Raw genomic sequence first — 14,799 nt, 5'->3', positions numbered from 1 at the left:
GTGTACTCATTTGTCCAAGTGCTGTACTTTGTATGGCACGTACGTATCTTCCAGGCCTTGGAACTGCACTTTTATAGAACAATTCTCCTCTCTATTTGTTCTCCACATAGTAACTGAGACGTGCTTCCTGTTCTTCCACCTTTTTTCAGTTGTCTTTTCTTTTTGCTGATGCTGTGGTACTTTCCTTTATACCTACTGTCAGAAGATTTGCAGCTTATTGAATAATAAATCCTTTAAAGTTTTCTCTATAGCTGCTTTCCTTGCTCCTTTGTAGTTGCTGTCATGTGGAAAGGCACAAAAAATAGCTTAAGACCTGGCTGTGCACATGCAGTTTTCTTTTCTCTCTTTGGCATTGTCTCCCTAGTGTGCCCAGCAGTAGGCATGAGCCCCAGTACTTGAACTTGGACAACTATACAATAGAGGTAGGGGCTTAAAAAGGGGCCCCTGGCTTATCTTTGGCCCTCTTGAGTTAGACCAATTACAGCAATTCCTGATTGTTTTCCGCACAAATTAGCACAAGCCCAGGACTAGTTTAGGCCATATGTTAGAACAATATAGTGACCAGCAGGAGCCCAAGACTGCAAGATCCTATTAGATCAAACAGCTAAAAGGAATAGGCTTGCTGCTGAGAGTATGTAAAATGGGCATCTGACCCTCCAAAAGGTGTTTTGTGAGGCAGTCATAGAAAAATTCATGACTGTATGAGAGCCTTGTTCTCATACACTCTAAAGCTGTTGCTGCTTCATTCCTTAGGCAGAAGCATGGGAGGGTTTCACCAGGCTACCCCAAATAAATACCCAGGCTGTTTCTCTGTATTACTGATGGCATGGAGTCAGCTAGCCTGTGATTGAGGTCAGCCCTGGTGTCCTCTGGCACTGAGGTTTTCAGCTTTATCAGAAGTCCCAGTGTGTCCATGGTGTTGCCAAGCTCAGTACTGTCAGCAGTACCTCTTTGTTTTAGAGCATTGCTGTGCAGCAAGAACCAGGATCCCTGCTTGCAGTGGTGCCACCAGTCCATTGCCATGTGGTGTAGTTGGGTGCCAGCCTGTTTGGAAATGGTTTCTGACACTGGCCCACTGCCATCTCCTTGATTTCCAGCTCACACTGTCAAAAATTCTTCCTCAAAGAAACTGAATCCTCATACCTAATTACCATAAAGAATGTTTACTCATCATATTTCAATTTTAGAACACTCTGAGTCTCTTTGGGGCATTTAAAATACTCTTCTTCCATTTATCCTGAGATTCCCAACTTGTAAGAAAAGTGCTGCATTTCATACTTTTTTGTAAAGCATGAGGAATGGGAAACCTGTCTTCTGTATTGCTAGGAGAAAAGCTCTAGATCAGTGTCTGTATGTGCTAACAATGAAATATGTATGACATACTTGTATGAAAAATGAAAATTCTCATTTTATTATTGTCATTGCTAGATTATAAAATTTTGGGTTTGAAAATACCTTTCTTAAATGGCTGAACATTTGAAATAAGGATTTAAAAAAAATAAGCATACCCATTGTCCTAAGTCTTCCTCTTCAGTTTTCAGTTTTACAAACAAAAATAAGTCAAAATAAGTTCTAGAATTCTCCAGGGCTTAGTACAATTTCATTTTTAATGAAATTACGATTAATTTTGAGACATTTTTAATTTCTGAATTTCATTATATATCTTACATCTCTTCCCTTCACATCTGTGTCCACAGGCAAGAAACAGCTTCCTTTTTGGCATATCTTGCGTTTTACAACAAATGGAAATTAATCATGAGGCTCAGTGATTTTGTCATGTGAGAAATAGCACATACTCCACTTTCTTAGCTGTTACTTAGTGACTTAAATTTAAAAGCAATGCTTTGTTATAGAACTGAACTGTCATTCAACCTGTCATTTTTGAAATTTATAATAAAGTGAGAAGGGAAACAACAGTCTTCCCTAAAAACTGAGACTACAAAAAAAAAAAAAAGTAGAAAATTATTCACAGTAAACATTACCTGTCATCTTTCATCTGGACCAAACTAAGAAGCATTTTCTTTTTCTAAACTGTCTTCTATTCACTCCTGAGCCTCTCCCAAAATAAGAGAAATTTCACTTCTTTACAATAATATATACATGAAGAAGAACAGACAGGAATTTCTGAAATCATAAATCTTTGTCAACTGCTTATGTGAAGGACAGATAGTGTAGTTTGAAATGGTACTTCCTTTGATTGTTTTCAAAAATATATATATAAAGAAATTAAAAGGAAGCCTCCAACCTGCAAGGATTTAGATCATACTTTACTATAGAGAGAGCTTTGTTATATCTTTTAGTCATATCACTTTAGCAAAATAAAGTGTAATTCCCTAAGTTTTACAGCAGATAAAGCTATGTATCTAGTATGCCAACTAAATTATGAGTTTGATAAAACAATGACATGTTTATCTTTAGACATCAGTGTTCTGCTTTCTGTTGTCAATCTTATTCTAGGCAGAAATATGCAGGTTTAGGTGTGATCAGTTCTTCAGTGTTCTTAGAATTGCCTACTTCTGCTTTCCTTTGGGAGTCATCATGCAAATTTGAATGAGGAAAATTGAAACAAAAGGCGCCCCAGCAGAAAGTGCTCTACTGTTATTGGGCATTTTAGAATAAAACTAGACAAGTGAGAAGTGGAGAAGATAATATTGCAGTGAAGACAAGGGAGATCCTTATGCAAGCTTCCACTAGATCTGTGCTATCACTAGACTGTAAATGTGCACTTCAATTGCATGAAACCAATGCTATGAGGTTTTAAAGAGCTGTTTTGTTTTTAGGTCACATTGGAATGCTTCAAGCTACTCAAATGACTCAAGAAGTTACAATCAGAGACTTGGAATCAGAAAAGTCTAGATTAAAGGAAAAATTGTCCCAGCTGGAAGAGGAAAGAAATTTATTACAAAGCAAAACACAGAGTCTGGATGAGCGACAAAGGCAGCAAATTCTGGCATTGGAGAAGGTTAAACAGCTTATTGGCTTTAGTTGAATAAAACCCAAAAACACTACGATTCTCAGAAAAGAAAATTATGCTTGAATTTTTGTTTGATATGACAAGACTAGGACCAGTATGTTTCAAGTATATCTCATGTAGCAACAAAGAATGTCTAATGTAGAGTGTGAAGTGAGATTAAAGGGAAGTCAGATGAAATGCTTCTTTGTTAGAAGACTGTCCAATGCAGTCAGACCACTTTGGACAATCTTCTAACAATTTCATTTGAATTATGACCTTGTGTGTATATGCCTAGCATCTAAATTGTCTGAGGAAGGACAAATGTGAAATGATTAGAAAACAGTTATAAAAGCCATTTGCTGAAAATGCATTGAACATGTTTGAAAATACCAAACAGAAATTCTCTATAGGCTTGATACCCGATCGTTGTTTTCCCAGATTAAATATAGGAAAAAGTAGGTTTTCAATAAGTTTGTATTGTTTTGCATGCTTTTAAAATTACCTTTTGGTTACTGAATCACATAGTCAGTGCTTAGTGTTTGCTCAATTTGTTTTATATGGAAGTTAATTTTTTGCCATTTTATGTCATCAGTAATGTTTTTGTATTTTTTTTTATTCCTACTGTCCAGATTATTTTACCATTAAATAGATTTCTTTTCCTGTACTTTATAGAAAGTAAATGAAGCAAGGGAAACACAACGTGAATATTATGAGAAGGAGCTAGTAAAATTACAAGCAAGATTGGAGGGAGAGGCTGCACAGTTAAAGGAGGCTCATTCCAAGACCTTGGAAGAATTGGCATGGAAACACCATACTGCAATTGAAGCTGCACACAGTAATGCTAATAAGGATAAGAAGAAACTGCAGATGGTATGTTCTTATTTTCTTAGTAATCAAACAAAAAGCAACAGTTGCAGTTTGCATCTTGTACTGCATGGTTTTGTTTATGGCAAATTTAATTTGAAATTACCTGCAGGCCCCTGAAGAAACTGCTTAGCCTTTAGAAAAATAACAAACGCCTTGGGGGAAGAAAAAAAGCATTTGTAGTGTCATTTTTCTGCATACAGAAAATAAATTCTCCATTTATACAAATGTATTTTCAAGTGTAATAATTTTGTTTTCCTGGGATTTGTGACCCATATTCAGAAGGGTTGATATACTAAGATCCATTCTTCTGAAGGAGATGAAAGATTATATTATTATAACATTTATTTAAAATTTTCATTGACAGTTCAGATAGTACGGAAAAATATTTTATTAGTACTGATGTTTTATTAAGCTATTTGTGTACTCAGAAGATGACAACAGCTGTTCTAAGCTTGCATCATAAAATTTGTACGGTACAGCAGCTCACTCTCCAGCAGCTATACATTTACTTTTGACTGGAATCCTGAAACTGAAAGGCTTTTTTTGTTTCACAAATCTGGCCTTTTCTTTCTCAGCATGAGAGGCCTAATAAATTATTATTTCCTAATCTGATTGTATGTGTTATACACAAATTTTGCCTTGCACAGGAGATACAGGGTTAAGTGTTTAATTCAAGGCTTTGTTATATTTCTTTTGATATATTCACAGGAAACATACCAAGAACCATGGTTGTAGTTAGTGATGTGCATCTCAGACAGATTTGGATTGATTTTGTAAATTTTTCTACTAGTGTGTTGTTTCTTAGGTCAGTTTTTGATAAATCCAAAATATTTTTGTCACCCAGTAATTGAAGTAGCTCTCAGAGACATATATGCATCTGATCTTTCACGTTTACTTTCTTTAAAACTTTAAAAATGCCTGTTATTAATACAATGTCTCTTTGAGTTCCTATGTATATTTTTTATTTCAGTAAGATGTGGGGTTCTTTTTCTTTTGTTTTCTTTGTTACTAAAATAATGTGGAGAATGAAACAAAAGGAGATCACAAACTTTTTTTCTTAAATAATTAAACTAGTTTAAATAGGGAACACATCTCTAAGTGTGAGAAATATGAAATTATTTTAACCAGGAAAAACTAGCTATGAAGAGATGTTGGGATCACGATCTCAGTCATTCTTAATCCAATTTCACTGATGTTAAATCTAATCAGATTTCACTGACTCCGCTGTCAAACTTGTCTCACTAAGCAGATGCTTGGTGATCAAGTAATCCAAGAAAGAAAGCAGTCAAACTTAAATGTGGAGCAGAGTTGAATTTTGTATGAGGAAGAAGCATGGTACCAGGAGCCTTGGGATAGAGAACATGAGGATTCATTGGGATTGGAAGCCTGGGAAATGCATCTGGGGAACAGAAGAGAATTCAGCAGAATTGGAATGGGACTCAAAAAATAGCTGAAATCTTTCTTTTTGCTTCAGTATTTCCATCTATAAAATGAGCTGTAAAAATGGCATCAGGAGGATTATGAAAATAGAGTTGCTAATAATTTTGCAGTACCACACAGCTGTACTGACAAGTATCATCAGAGAAATAATTGCTCTGTTATCAGAATAGGGTCTAAATAGCACCAGTGGGATTTTGCAGACAGCAGATTTCAGCATGAACAAGACAAATTGATCGAGTTTCACTGAGCAAGGGGCATTTATCCCATGTGTTGGCTCATGTGGACTCAGTGAAGAAGGCAGGCACTTGTTGAGTTTTACCGTGTTTAGTACTGAGTTTGTGACAGTGTAACCCTCTGTTCTGTCAGTCTGACCAACTTCTACCGTGAATGAAGAGATCATGCAAGCAGTGTACACAGGAATCATTTATTACCTGCCACATATCCTAAAGCAGTGCTAGAGCTAACAAGCTGCTTAATGTGCTTTCCACCCCCCACAAAACACTTGAGGCGTCTTTGGGTTTGGATGAGGAAGGCTTGGCCTCTGTTGCTTCTTGGAGTTGGCTGTGTTGACACTATGTTGCTGTCTTGCAGCAGGAAACCTTGGGTTTCCTTAGACTTTGATATGTTTTAGTGACTGTTTTTCCTCTTTAATTCTTTAGTTATTTCTTTCAATTTCCCCACATTTTACCAATACTGTACTTTTTGTTTCAGGCTGGCTCTGGTCTATGTATTTTCATGGCTATTTCTGAGATAATACTGATTTTTCAGAAACCTGAGCCCAGGTCTGCACAGAGGCACTGAATTGATACTAAGCCTTGCATTTCAGCTGAGCCCCTAGGAAGGAGTTAATAAAAGAGCCTCTAGCTCCATAGAAAACCTTGAAGCCTTGTGTGGTGTGACTATGGAGCACCTTGCTTGGGAGCCTTAATTTGCTTCACTAAAACTTTGCAGTATCGTGAGCTATATAATATCTCATAATACTGTGAGCTATACATAATACTACTCTACATGAAAAATATTAATAGTAAAAATATTAATTAACAAAGTATTACATATTTCACTGAAATATGTAATAAAATTCTCAGTTTTAACATGTTTCCTTTAAAGTATTTTGTTAAAGAAATTGTTCTTCAGAAAATGTATTCTGAATATTAATAAGGCTGAAGTTTCAATTTATAATTTTCCTTAAACAATATGAAAGTTTCTGACATTTGTGTGTATATATACACCCACACACAACATAGGCTCATATAGGAGGAATATATTTCATCCAGCAGTTATTTTGAGAATTTGGCTGTTACACCATAAAGGTTGATGAAAACAGGGGTGTTATTTGATTCTTTCCATATAGTTAAACTTGAAAACTAATTGTTGATCTCTTTTGTTTCTACATAAATGTAGTAGATATATGGTATGGGGCTTTTTTTTCATTAGTTGTAACATTCTAAAAAACTTCACAGAGCTCAATCTGGATTTTAAGATTTATTCTTTCCTGGGGGGATTATTTGTAGGAAATGGATGGGTAAAGGCTGAAAGACATGCAGATTTATCAATATAATTTTATAGAAAATGAAAAATTATTCTTTCAACTCAGACTGAAAAAAACTGTGAAAGTAGATATATTTTTAAGGCTTTTGATAATTGAAAGTCCTGTTAGTCTTTATGTTATTATTTTAGGTTATTAAATTATAAAATAAACTGAGAAATTACATTGTTTTAAAAGGAAATAAATATTCATGCTTTAACAGTTTAAGGATTGAGATCACATGTATTTATGCCAGTTAGAATAATTTCTGTGTAGTAGATCTGCACTTTGCAATGATTCTATGGCAACTACTTAATATTTCTTCCATCTTCCTGTTTCTGAAGGAGTTGGAGCAGCAGTTTGAGAAGGAGAAACTGCATTTGGAGGATGATAAGAATCAGCTCCGACAGCAGCTGGAAAACATGAAGGAGGAGCTGACCACAAAGCTGACTTCTGCCAATCAGGAGGCAAGGACTAACTTGCTTGTTTCAGCTACCATGTCTCCTCAATAGTGATCTGAGACTCCAGGACAGGTTTAGGTCTATGCTGTTGAGTGTTTAATGCCTTACTTCTGTTTAGAGTGGAGTATTCTTAAAACATGGCAAGTTAGTTGGCTGCTTCTGAACAATGATTTTATTGTCCTTTACAAAATTAACAAAGCAAGAGAGATGTAAACAGATGATATAAACCACTCTTTATTTTTAATTATTTTTATCTTCTCATTAGGTACACAGACCTCTACACAAAATACATGAGGAGAGAGGGAAATTTAACTGCATGTAAATTCATACTTGGTTATGGCTAACATAACATAACATTAATTCTGGTCAGTTTCCTGACTTGCAAAAAATCTTCATATATTTTCATCAAAAGGTGATAATGGAATACTTTTAGTAAGACCCAAATTATTCACTATGTCCTGATATATGCAATTTATACTAAATGTATCATATCTCAAGACAGTTTTAATTTTTTTTGGTTGGAATTCACCACCTTTTCACAATACAATATTTTAAAAGTAGAGGTACATTCTACTGATATCAAAAGCATCAAACTATTTTTCTCTGAAACTTTCACCTTGTTTCAAGAACATATTTAATCAGCCCTATTGTTCAGCAAGCCCTATGCATAATTGTAGTGTGTGCTTTGAGAGACTTACATGAATTTAAGTATTATTTTGCAGCAACATTTTTCATTACTGCTTTCTATACTGTAGAACATTTGGAGAGAACAGGTGTCTCATTCTGATGACTTGCAAATTACACAAATACTAAACTAGTTTAAGAAAAAAACCTTCATATACTAAATGGGGAGGTTTGCCCTTCCAAAAGTATAGATTTTATTTGTTAATATATTATATAATACTGTATTAATAATATATTGATATGTTACTATATTAATAACTTTATAATGTATTTGATTATTATGTATTAAGGTATGCATTCTGAAAATGTGTTTTAACATATACTTTCAGAGAAGGACCTACCAGATAGATGGATATGCCAGAGATTATACACTACCAGAGTAGCTGGATCTCCTGCCTTAAGAGTTCAGCAGCTCTGCTGATCAGTTAGTTTTGAGCAGCTGTTCAAACAGGAAGGGTCTTCCTCCTTAGGGTTGCCAGTGTCTTTGTTTCAGAGCTTAGAGAAGGTGCAAGTTTAAGCTGGAGCTGCTCTTTCTCTTTTAGCAGTGTGCTTACCTACATTCAAATTGATGAAAATATGATGTATTTGTTATGTATCTTAACAAAATCATACACAGCTTTATTTTTCAGTTCAAAATTATAGGAAGTTTAGTTATTTATTTTTAGATTTAACTTTTCTGTTATATGTTAGCTTCCATTGTTTCTGGATTAGACTGGAGTAGAGCACTGTTGTCATTCTATCATCATCTACCACTGTAGGCTTAAATTTAGCTAACTTTCTGCTTCTACTTGAAGGAAATAACTTAAAATGTTTTAAGAATGAGTTTCTATTATCCAACTGCTATCAAATTCAGGCTTGGAAAATTCATTGCCATGAAAGTTAACCAAATAAAGGCAAAGCTGAGGAACAGAAGACTAAAATAGGGAACTAGGTCCAGTTGCTGTCCAATATTTGAGTTTATATACAATCCTTTGCCAGGATAAATGTAATACCATATATTTTGCATAGTGAAAGAATGAGAGAAAACAAACAGGCAATAAATTGGGATTGGTCTGTAAATCCACTCCATGTAGTACAGATGAGATATGTTTTATTTCATTACTATGTTTATCTTGAGCACATGAAAGAAGTGCTTCAGTTGCAGTCACAGCTTGGCCTTAAATGTCTATTGGCAACTAACAACAGTTTCTCAATGCCTTCACTAACCTAGAAAAAGCTTCCCTGTGATTTGTCTGACAGATCAGTAGCTTAGCCCTTACATTGCTACTGTTGCTTCTTTTTTTTTGTTTTGCTTTAAGTTACAGAAGTCATTTAGCAGTAGGCTTGTGTTCATTACTTTCTGTGGATGCTAGCTCAGTTCTAGCTTCCCTGCTGAGAAAGCTGCTTTTGAGCTCATGCCATCCTGTTTTCTTTTTGACAAACTTTCTGGTGGGAGTTATCCTACCTAAAGGATGAGGGAAGAGTCAAGTCTCATTAGGCTTGCTTCTAGTACTAAGCTATTCAAGAGCAGTGTAATCTTGAATACTTACCAGAGATTTTTTGGGGAGTTCAGGTTAAGTCCAAATGTAAGTCCTTGGCTTTCTCACCCGCGTCTCAGGATGAGACTGGCTGTTCACCCTGTAGATGTGTTTCCTTTCACTGTAGGCCAGCCAAGGCCTCTTAGAATGTTGATGTGTTTGTATCACTTGGCGCAGTCACCTAAGGACTTGCTGTCTTCATGCAAGGGATTTCTGATGATGTTATTAAAGATCATTTTAAACAGCCTCCATCACTACTTTGTCAGCATGAGAATATAGCTTAAGCCCTATGAGTGGCATTCCTGCCTGCTCCCATATCCTTTAGATCTACAGGACTGCTCTTCATATGATGCTGCTATCAGACACATAGACAGCAGTGCACTACCAGGATACCAATGCAGTTTGGGACAGTTGGTCTTGTAGGTAACACTGCTGCCTTCAGGTAGCAGGGCTCTGTAGGGAATTAGTGGTTGTTTGAACATGACTCAAAGGAGCACAGAGACAAGTGCTGAAGGTTACAGGAGTTTTTCACTGAGATCTCTCAGGACAAAGAAATTTTGGATTCCTTTCTGAGAGGAAAGGAGGAGTCCCACTTTTTAAACACTTTACAGGTTGTTCACAGAGGGAGAGAGTTCCGAGAGAGAGAGGTGATGTCTCTGTGTGTATTATAAACAGTATTTGTATGTAGTTATTCTAACAAGCAGGAATAGTGGTTACAATTCTTACCTGTCCATTCCTGTAAACCCAAAACTAGTCCTTACTTGTGACACTTGTCCCATTGTGAATGAATTTATCTCAACCTGCAAAGGCAATAGCATAGACTATTGCTTCGGCAAAAAACTTCAAATTAACTGCTGTTCTTTGTTCCTCCCTGCCTCCCATTTTTCTGGTTTTTCAACCTACATATTTAAAAAGCTTTTTCTTTCCTGTAGCTGGTGAGCATTGTTCAGTCTCTCATTTTTATTTGAAGAAAAGTGTAGTATCATCATTTTGCAGGTGGGAAGCTGAAGCACAAACAGGCAGAAAAAGAGTATTGTTACATAGCAGTTAAGGAGATTATTACATTATGTGTACAGTTGCTGGGTTGAGTTTTGAACAGGCTGGACAGCTAGCAGTCTGAAAACAGAAACTTAAATCCTAGCGCAAGTTAATTTATGTATTAGGTTAGAGTTTATGTATTTTGAAATATTTCTCATTAATTTGCTTAAAACATGCTTTCTCACAGTAAACCAAGAGGCATTTTCAGATCTTTTATGTAGCCCCTTTCCTTGCAAATTGCATTAAATGCATTGGATATATTTTTTTTACCTGTAAAAATTCTTTAATTGAGTCTTTGCTTCTGTAATATTACAGGAATTTGTTTTTAAATACAAAACATTAAGTGATATTAAAGGAGAATAGGCAGTGTAACTAAAAAATTGTCTGGCTCAGAATTAGGAAACACTGAAAAACACCAGGATGGCTTGGCTGCCATTAGTAATAATTATGGAAATTAAGGGGTTTTTTTGTAATGTCACAGGTTTGTCGTCTTCAAGACCTGGTACGAAAAAGTGAGCAAGGCCTCGGGACTGCAGAAGGACACATCTCCAGTCTTCAAGAAGCTCAGGAAATACTCCAGAAAGAACTGGAATTAACCAGAGCAAGACTGAGAGAGACCACAGATTCACTGTATAGTGTGGAGGTAACCATGCTGTTGGAGAATAAATTGTGCTAAGCACAGTTAGGGTGATTTTGGTCTTGTTTTTAAAATGGCTAGAGTTGTTATGGGGTACCCATGGTAGAAGGAGCCTCATATGACTTCATTAAAGGAGAGATTTCTATTTTGAGAAGAAAATTTAAAAAATGGAAACTAGGATAGGTTATTTCGGGGCTAGGGTTTTTTTTTATTTTAATGGTTGTTTTGGAGTGGGTATTTTTTGTTTTCAGAACGTTTTTAGTATTTAACAGGTAGTGCTGCAGGCATATCTTTGTATGGTTAATGTACATTGTAGCTGCCAGAATATGTCCATACAAAATATGTTCAGGGCTTTAATAGAATATTAAAATTTGAAAGAATATGAGTTAGCACTTGCAGTTCCAGACAGTTCATGTCATGATGCAAAACAAGGTCCAGAGCTTAGTAGCTCTGAAGTTCACAGAAATCTTTTTGATGAATTATTTGAATACATTTATGCCATGTGTTTATTGGAAAATGGACACATCCTTAATTTCAGGCTCGAATTTGGAATTTTTTTAAAGAATTGAGAATAATTTTTAGATATATATACTAGGATACCTTTAAGGATAGCAGACTGTCACCTAGAAAATGTGACCACTTTATATACCATTAAGCAATTAATTTGCCTAGGCACAAATGTATTGTCATTTTAATTGGCTTAGATGGAAGTAGAACTGTCAGTTAGTCTGTCAATAGCTTATTGACTGCAGTACTGGGCAAACATTTCCTTTTTGTTTCCTCAGTAAAGAATGTACATTTACAAGATCACAGAAGTATTTGACGTAGAGCAGCAAATATTATAAAAATTTTTTTCCACTGAACATGTTTTCATGTTTTCTTAACAAAACCAGCCTGACACAGCTTCTAGGTATATTTTTTTTTATTTCTTTCAGCTATGGTCATTAGAGGTGCACAATATTATAATTTATAACTTTCTCTGTATTTTTTGTAATGTCTCTAAATGTTATTATGAGCTAGTATTGCTCTCTTCACCTATTGAAACATTTAATTATTCATATATAGTAGGTTACTGGCAATAAAATTTATTTATCAAATGCTACAGAAAGTCTCATTTTAAAAATTAATAATTCAGTTTAGGGGGCTATGTTTGCTTCATAAATGAAGCAAGCACTGCTAAACTACATCCATGTAAGTAGTATTTCTAGGTGGTACCTAATACTATTCTAGTATGGTAAAATTTCAGCAGAAATTGATGGGAATTTTAAAGATGTTCTCTGTGTACAGACTGTGAAACCTTGTTTCTAGCAGGCTTGTCCCATTGAGAGACAGAAATAAACTTTGAACTTTGTATCATATACAGATAGCTCACACTTTGAAATTCAAATACTGGATATATGATGCTTTAAAAATTTGAAAAATAAAATTCAAAGCATTCTTTACAAAGGACCTAAGCCACCTGCTCTAATTGTGAAGTAAGTCCTTCAGTGAATGGGACTTGTTGACCTTTTGAGGTTCTTTGCAACATAAATTATTTCATGATTCAACATTAATGGTATTTGAAAATATTGCAGAATGACTTATTGGAAAATTGCTTTTGATAGGAATACAGACTTCTGTTTCACAATAAGAAATATCAGGAGATGTGTAAGCTTTAATTGTGCATAACTAGGAATTTCACGCTGAAGAAGTTGTAGTTGAAATTTATGAACCAATCGTAATTGATATTTTTATTATAAATACACTCACTTAATGTTTGAAATACACTTTTGCTGCTGATCAGTCTCTATTGTAAAGTTTGTGCTTGCAGGGAGAACTAGATCAGGAGAGACAACAGCACGAGGCAATGATTGCTGCCATGAGAGAGGAGGAGAAGTTCAAAGTTGACAGAATGGCACGTGACTTGGAAATAAAATGGACAGAAAATCTTCGGCAAGTATTTTTTTTATTCTTTAATAATAAATGAACTTTATATTATATATATATAATATATATAATGTACTATCAAATGAAATGTAAACCAAAGGTTTCTGTTATTTCAGATTTTCCAATTATTACTGAAATTGTAATTATATCATACCTCTTGCACATGGTCCCACTGCATTGTAGTTATTTGTCCTTTGTTTTTAGACAGGAATGTAATAAGCTTCGTGAAGAGCTGAGGCTGCAGCATGAAGAGGACAAGAAGGCAGCCATGACTCAGTTGTTGCAGCTGAAAGAACGTGAAAAAAATGCAGCAAGGGATGGATGGCAAAAAAAGGTTGAGGATCTTTTAGACCAGGTAACTATGGTGTCTTTGAGAATTGGAAAGCCATTGCAATTTAATCGATGGTGGCTTATTACCAACTAAGTAAATGAAATCAGTTGTGATATCTGGCTTTTAAATGAAATTTGTTAGCATAGGTCTTTTTAACCTAATCATGATTAAATATTTTAGTAATACATGGATATAATTTTAATTATATGAATATTGTTCTTTACATTAAATGTAAATAAAACTTTGTACAGTTTTGAGGGGAGGACGGAGAGGATCTTGACAGTCTCACTTCTTCACTACATGATTGTTTCAATTTTGTCTGCTCACCTCTTGTGCTGTAAATATCTACCAATGCTAATTGGACTTAAAGGTATCTTTACAAAAGTAATAATCCTCTTTGTGTACAAGAACAACTGTACAAGTCTCCGAGAATGTGTCCCAGTTTCTGTGACACATTTATTACAGCTATATCTTAAGTGATTTTGGCCATTGTTTTGGGATAATTTTGTGCAAATACTGAGGTTTTTTAATGGTAGCTCTTACTTATAATCTCAGTTATGTTAGATAATTCAAAGAAAATACTTGCTTTTTACTTTTTCCAAACCATAAATTCTATAGAACTGGTTTTATTGACTCTAGTTTGAAGAAATAGCTGATAATGAACAAACATACTTTAAAGTAAGAGTAACAGATTTTGGAACTCATTAAATGACTGTGATTCCAGGGTTATTGTGGGATGGCTTTTAATTTGCTGTCTAATTTGGGAAGTCTAATAACTGAACACGCATTTGATTATACAGCCTCTCACAGGAGCACGTCACAATGTATTTTGCTGATGGGGGAATTTAAGCTTGTCAAGTCTTGTGGTTTAGGTTCATAAAAGCTGGAGGTTTTCAAAGTTCTTGGTCTGTTACTTTTTACAACAGCAGCATAAAGAGAATTGAACTCATTTGATTCTAAGTTTCACATTACCCAAGTTTCATTTACTTTCTTTACTTCTGCATGTAAATAGCATTTTGTCTTGGAAGGAATATATGTAACTTTCCATAGTTCTAACATACTTTTATGTCTGTCTTTCAAAAATATCATGTTAAATCTAACCTACAGTTTTGGAATGGAAAATTACCATGTTACAAATTAACTTTTTTTTTTCTGTCTGTGCAAGAAATTTTGCAATCAGAAAACTAACTGTAGTAAGGAGAATTTACTAGAGAATTTTCAGACACAGGAAAAGGTCTCCGTATGCAAAATGGTTGTTTTTCTTTCTTCTTCATATCTTTTACTGTATCAGAATGTATGCAAAGAGATTAATAGCATGTGAGGATTATTTTTTTTCAATCCAGCTGTGAGTTTTCCATACTACTGTTTGAATTGGGTAGGTATTTAACAGAGATTGAAAAGGTCGTGTTGGTAGCAGGGA

The 14,799-nt window shown here is 34.9% G+C and overlaps 1 protein-coding gene across 10 annotated transcripts in view; it reads left to right on the top strand.

Annotated features, from left to right (window-relative positions):
* The window catches only part of FAM184A (family with sequence similarity 184 member A), a 74,226-nt gene that overhangs the window by 30,800 nt on the left and 28,627 nt on the right, over positions 1–14,799 (top strand). For 6 of the 10 annotated variants that reach the window (XM_064413027.1, XM_064413024.1, XM_064413028.1 and 3 more), the window contains exons 4-9: positions 2,781–2,962; positions 3,626–3,823; positions 7,130–7,252; positions 10,967–11,128; positions 12,933–13,054; positions 13,253–13,403. In XM_064413027.1, the coding sequence (XP_064269097.1) occupies positions 2,781–2,962; positions 3,626–3,823; positions 7,130–7,252; positions 10,967–11,128; positions 12,933–13,054; positions 13,253–13,403 (938 nt within the window). Of the gene's footprint in view, positions 1–2,780; positions 2,963–3,625; positions 3,824–7,129; positions 7,253–10,966; positions 11,129–12,932; positions 13,059–13,252; positions 13,404–14,799 lie in introns of all 10 variants that reach the window. The other 4 variants (XM_064413030.1, XM_064413023.1, XM_064413021.1 and 1 more) reach the window with 1 other exon arrangement.

Source organism: Passer domesticus, chromosome 3 (genome assembly GCF_036417665.1).
Source record: "Passer domesticus isolate bPasDom1 chromosome 3, bPasDom1.hap1, whole genome shotgun sequence".
Classification (NCBI taxonomy): domain Eukaryota; kingdom Metazoa; phylum Chordata; class Aves; order Passeriformes; family Passeridae; genus Passer; species Passer domesticus.
Note: the sequence above shows the minus strand (reverse complement) of the source record. Positions and strands in the feature narration are given on the sequence as shown.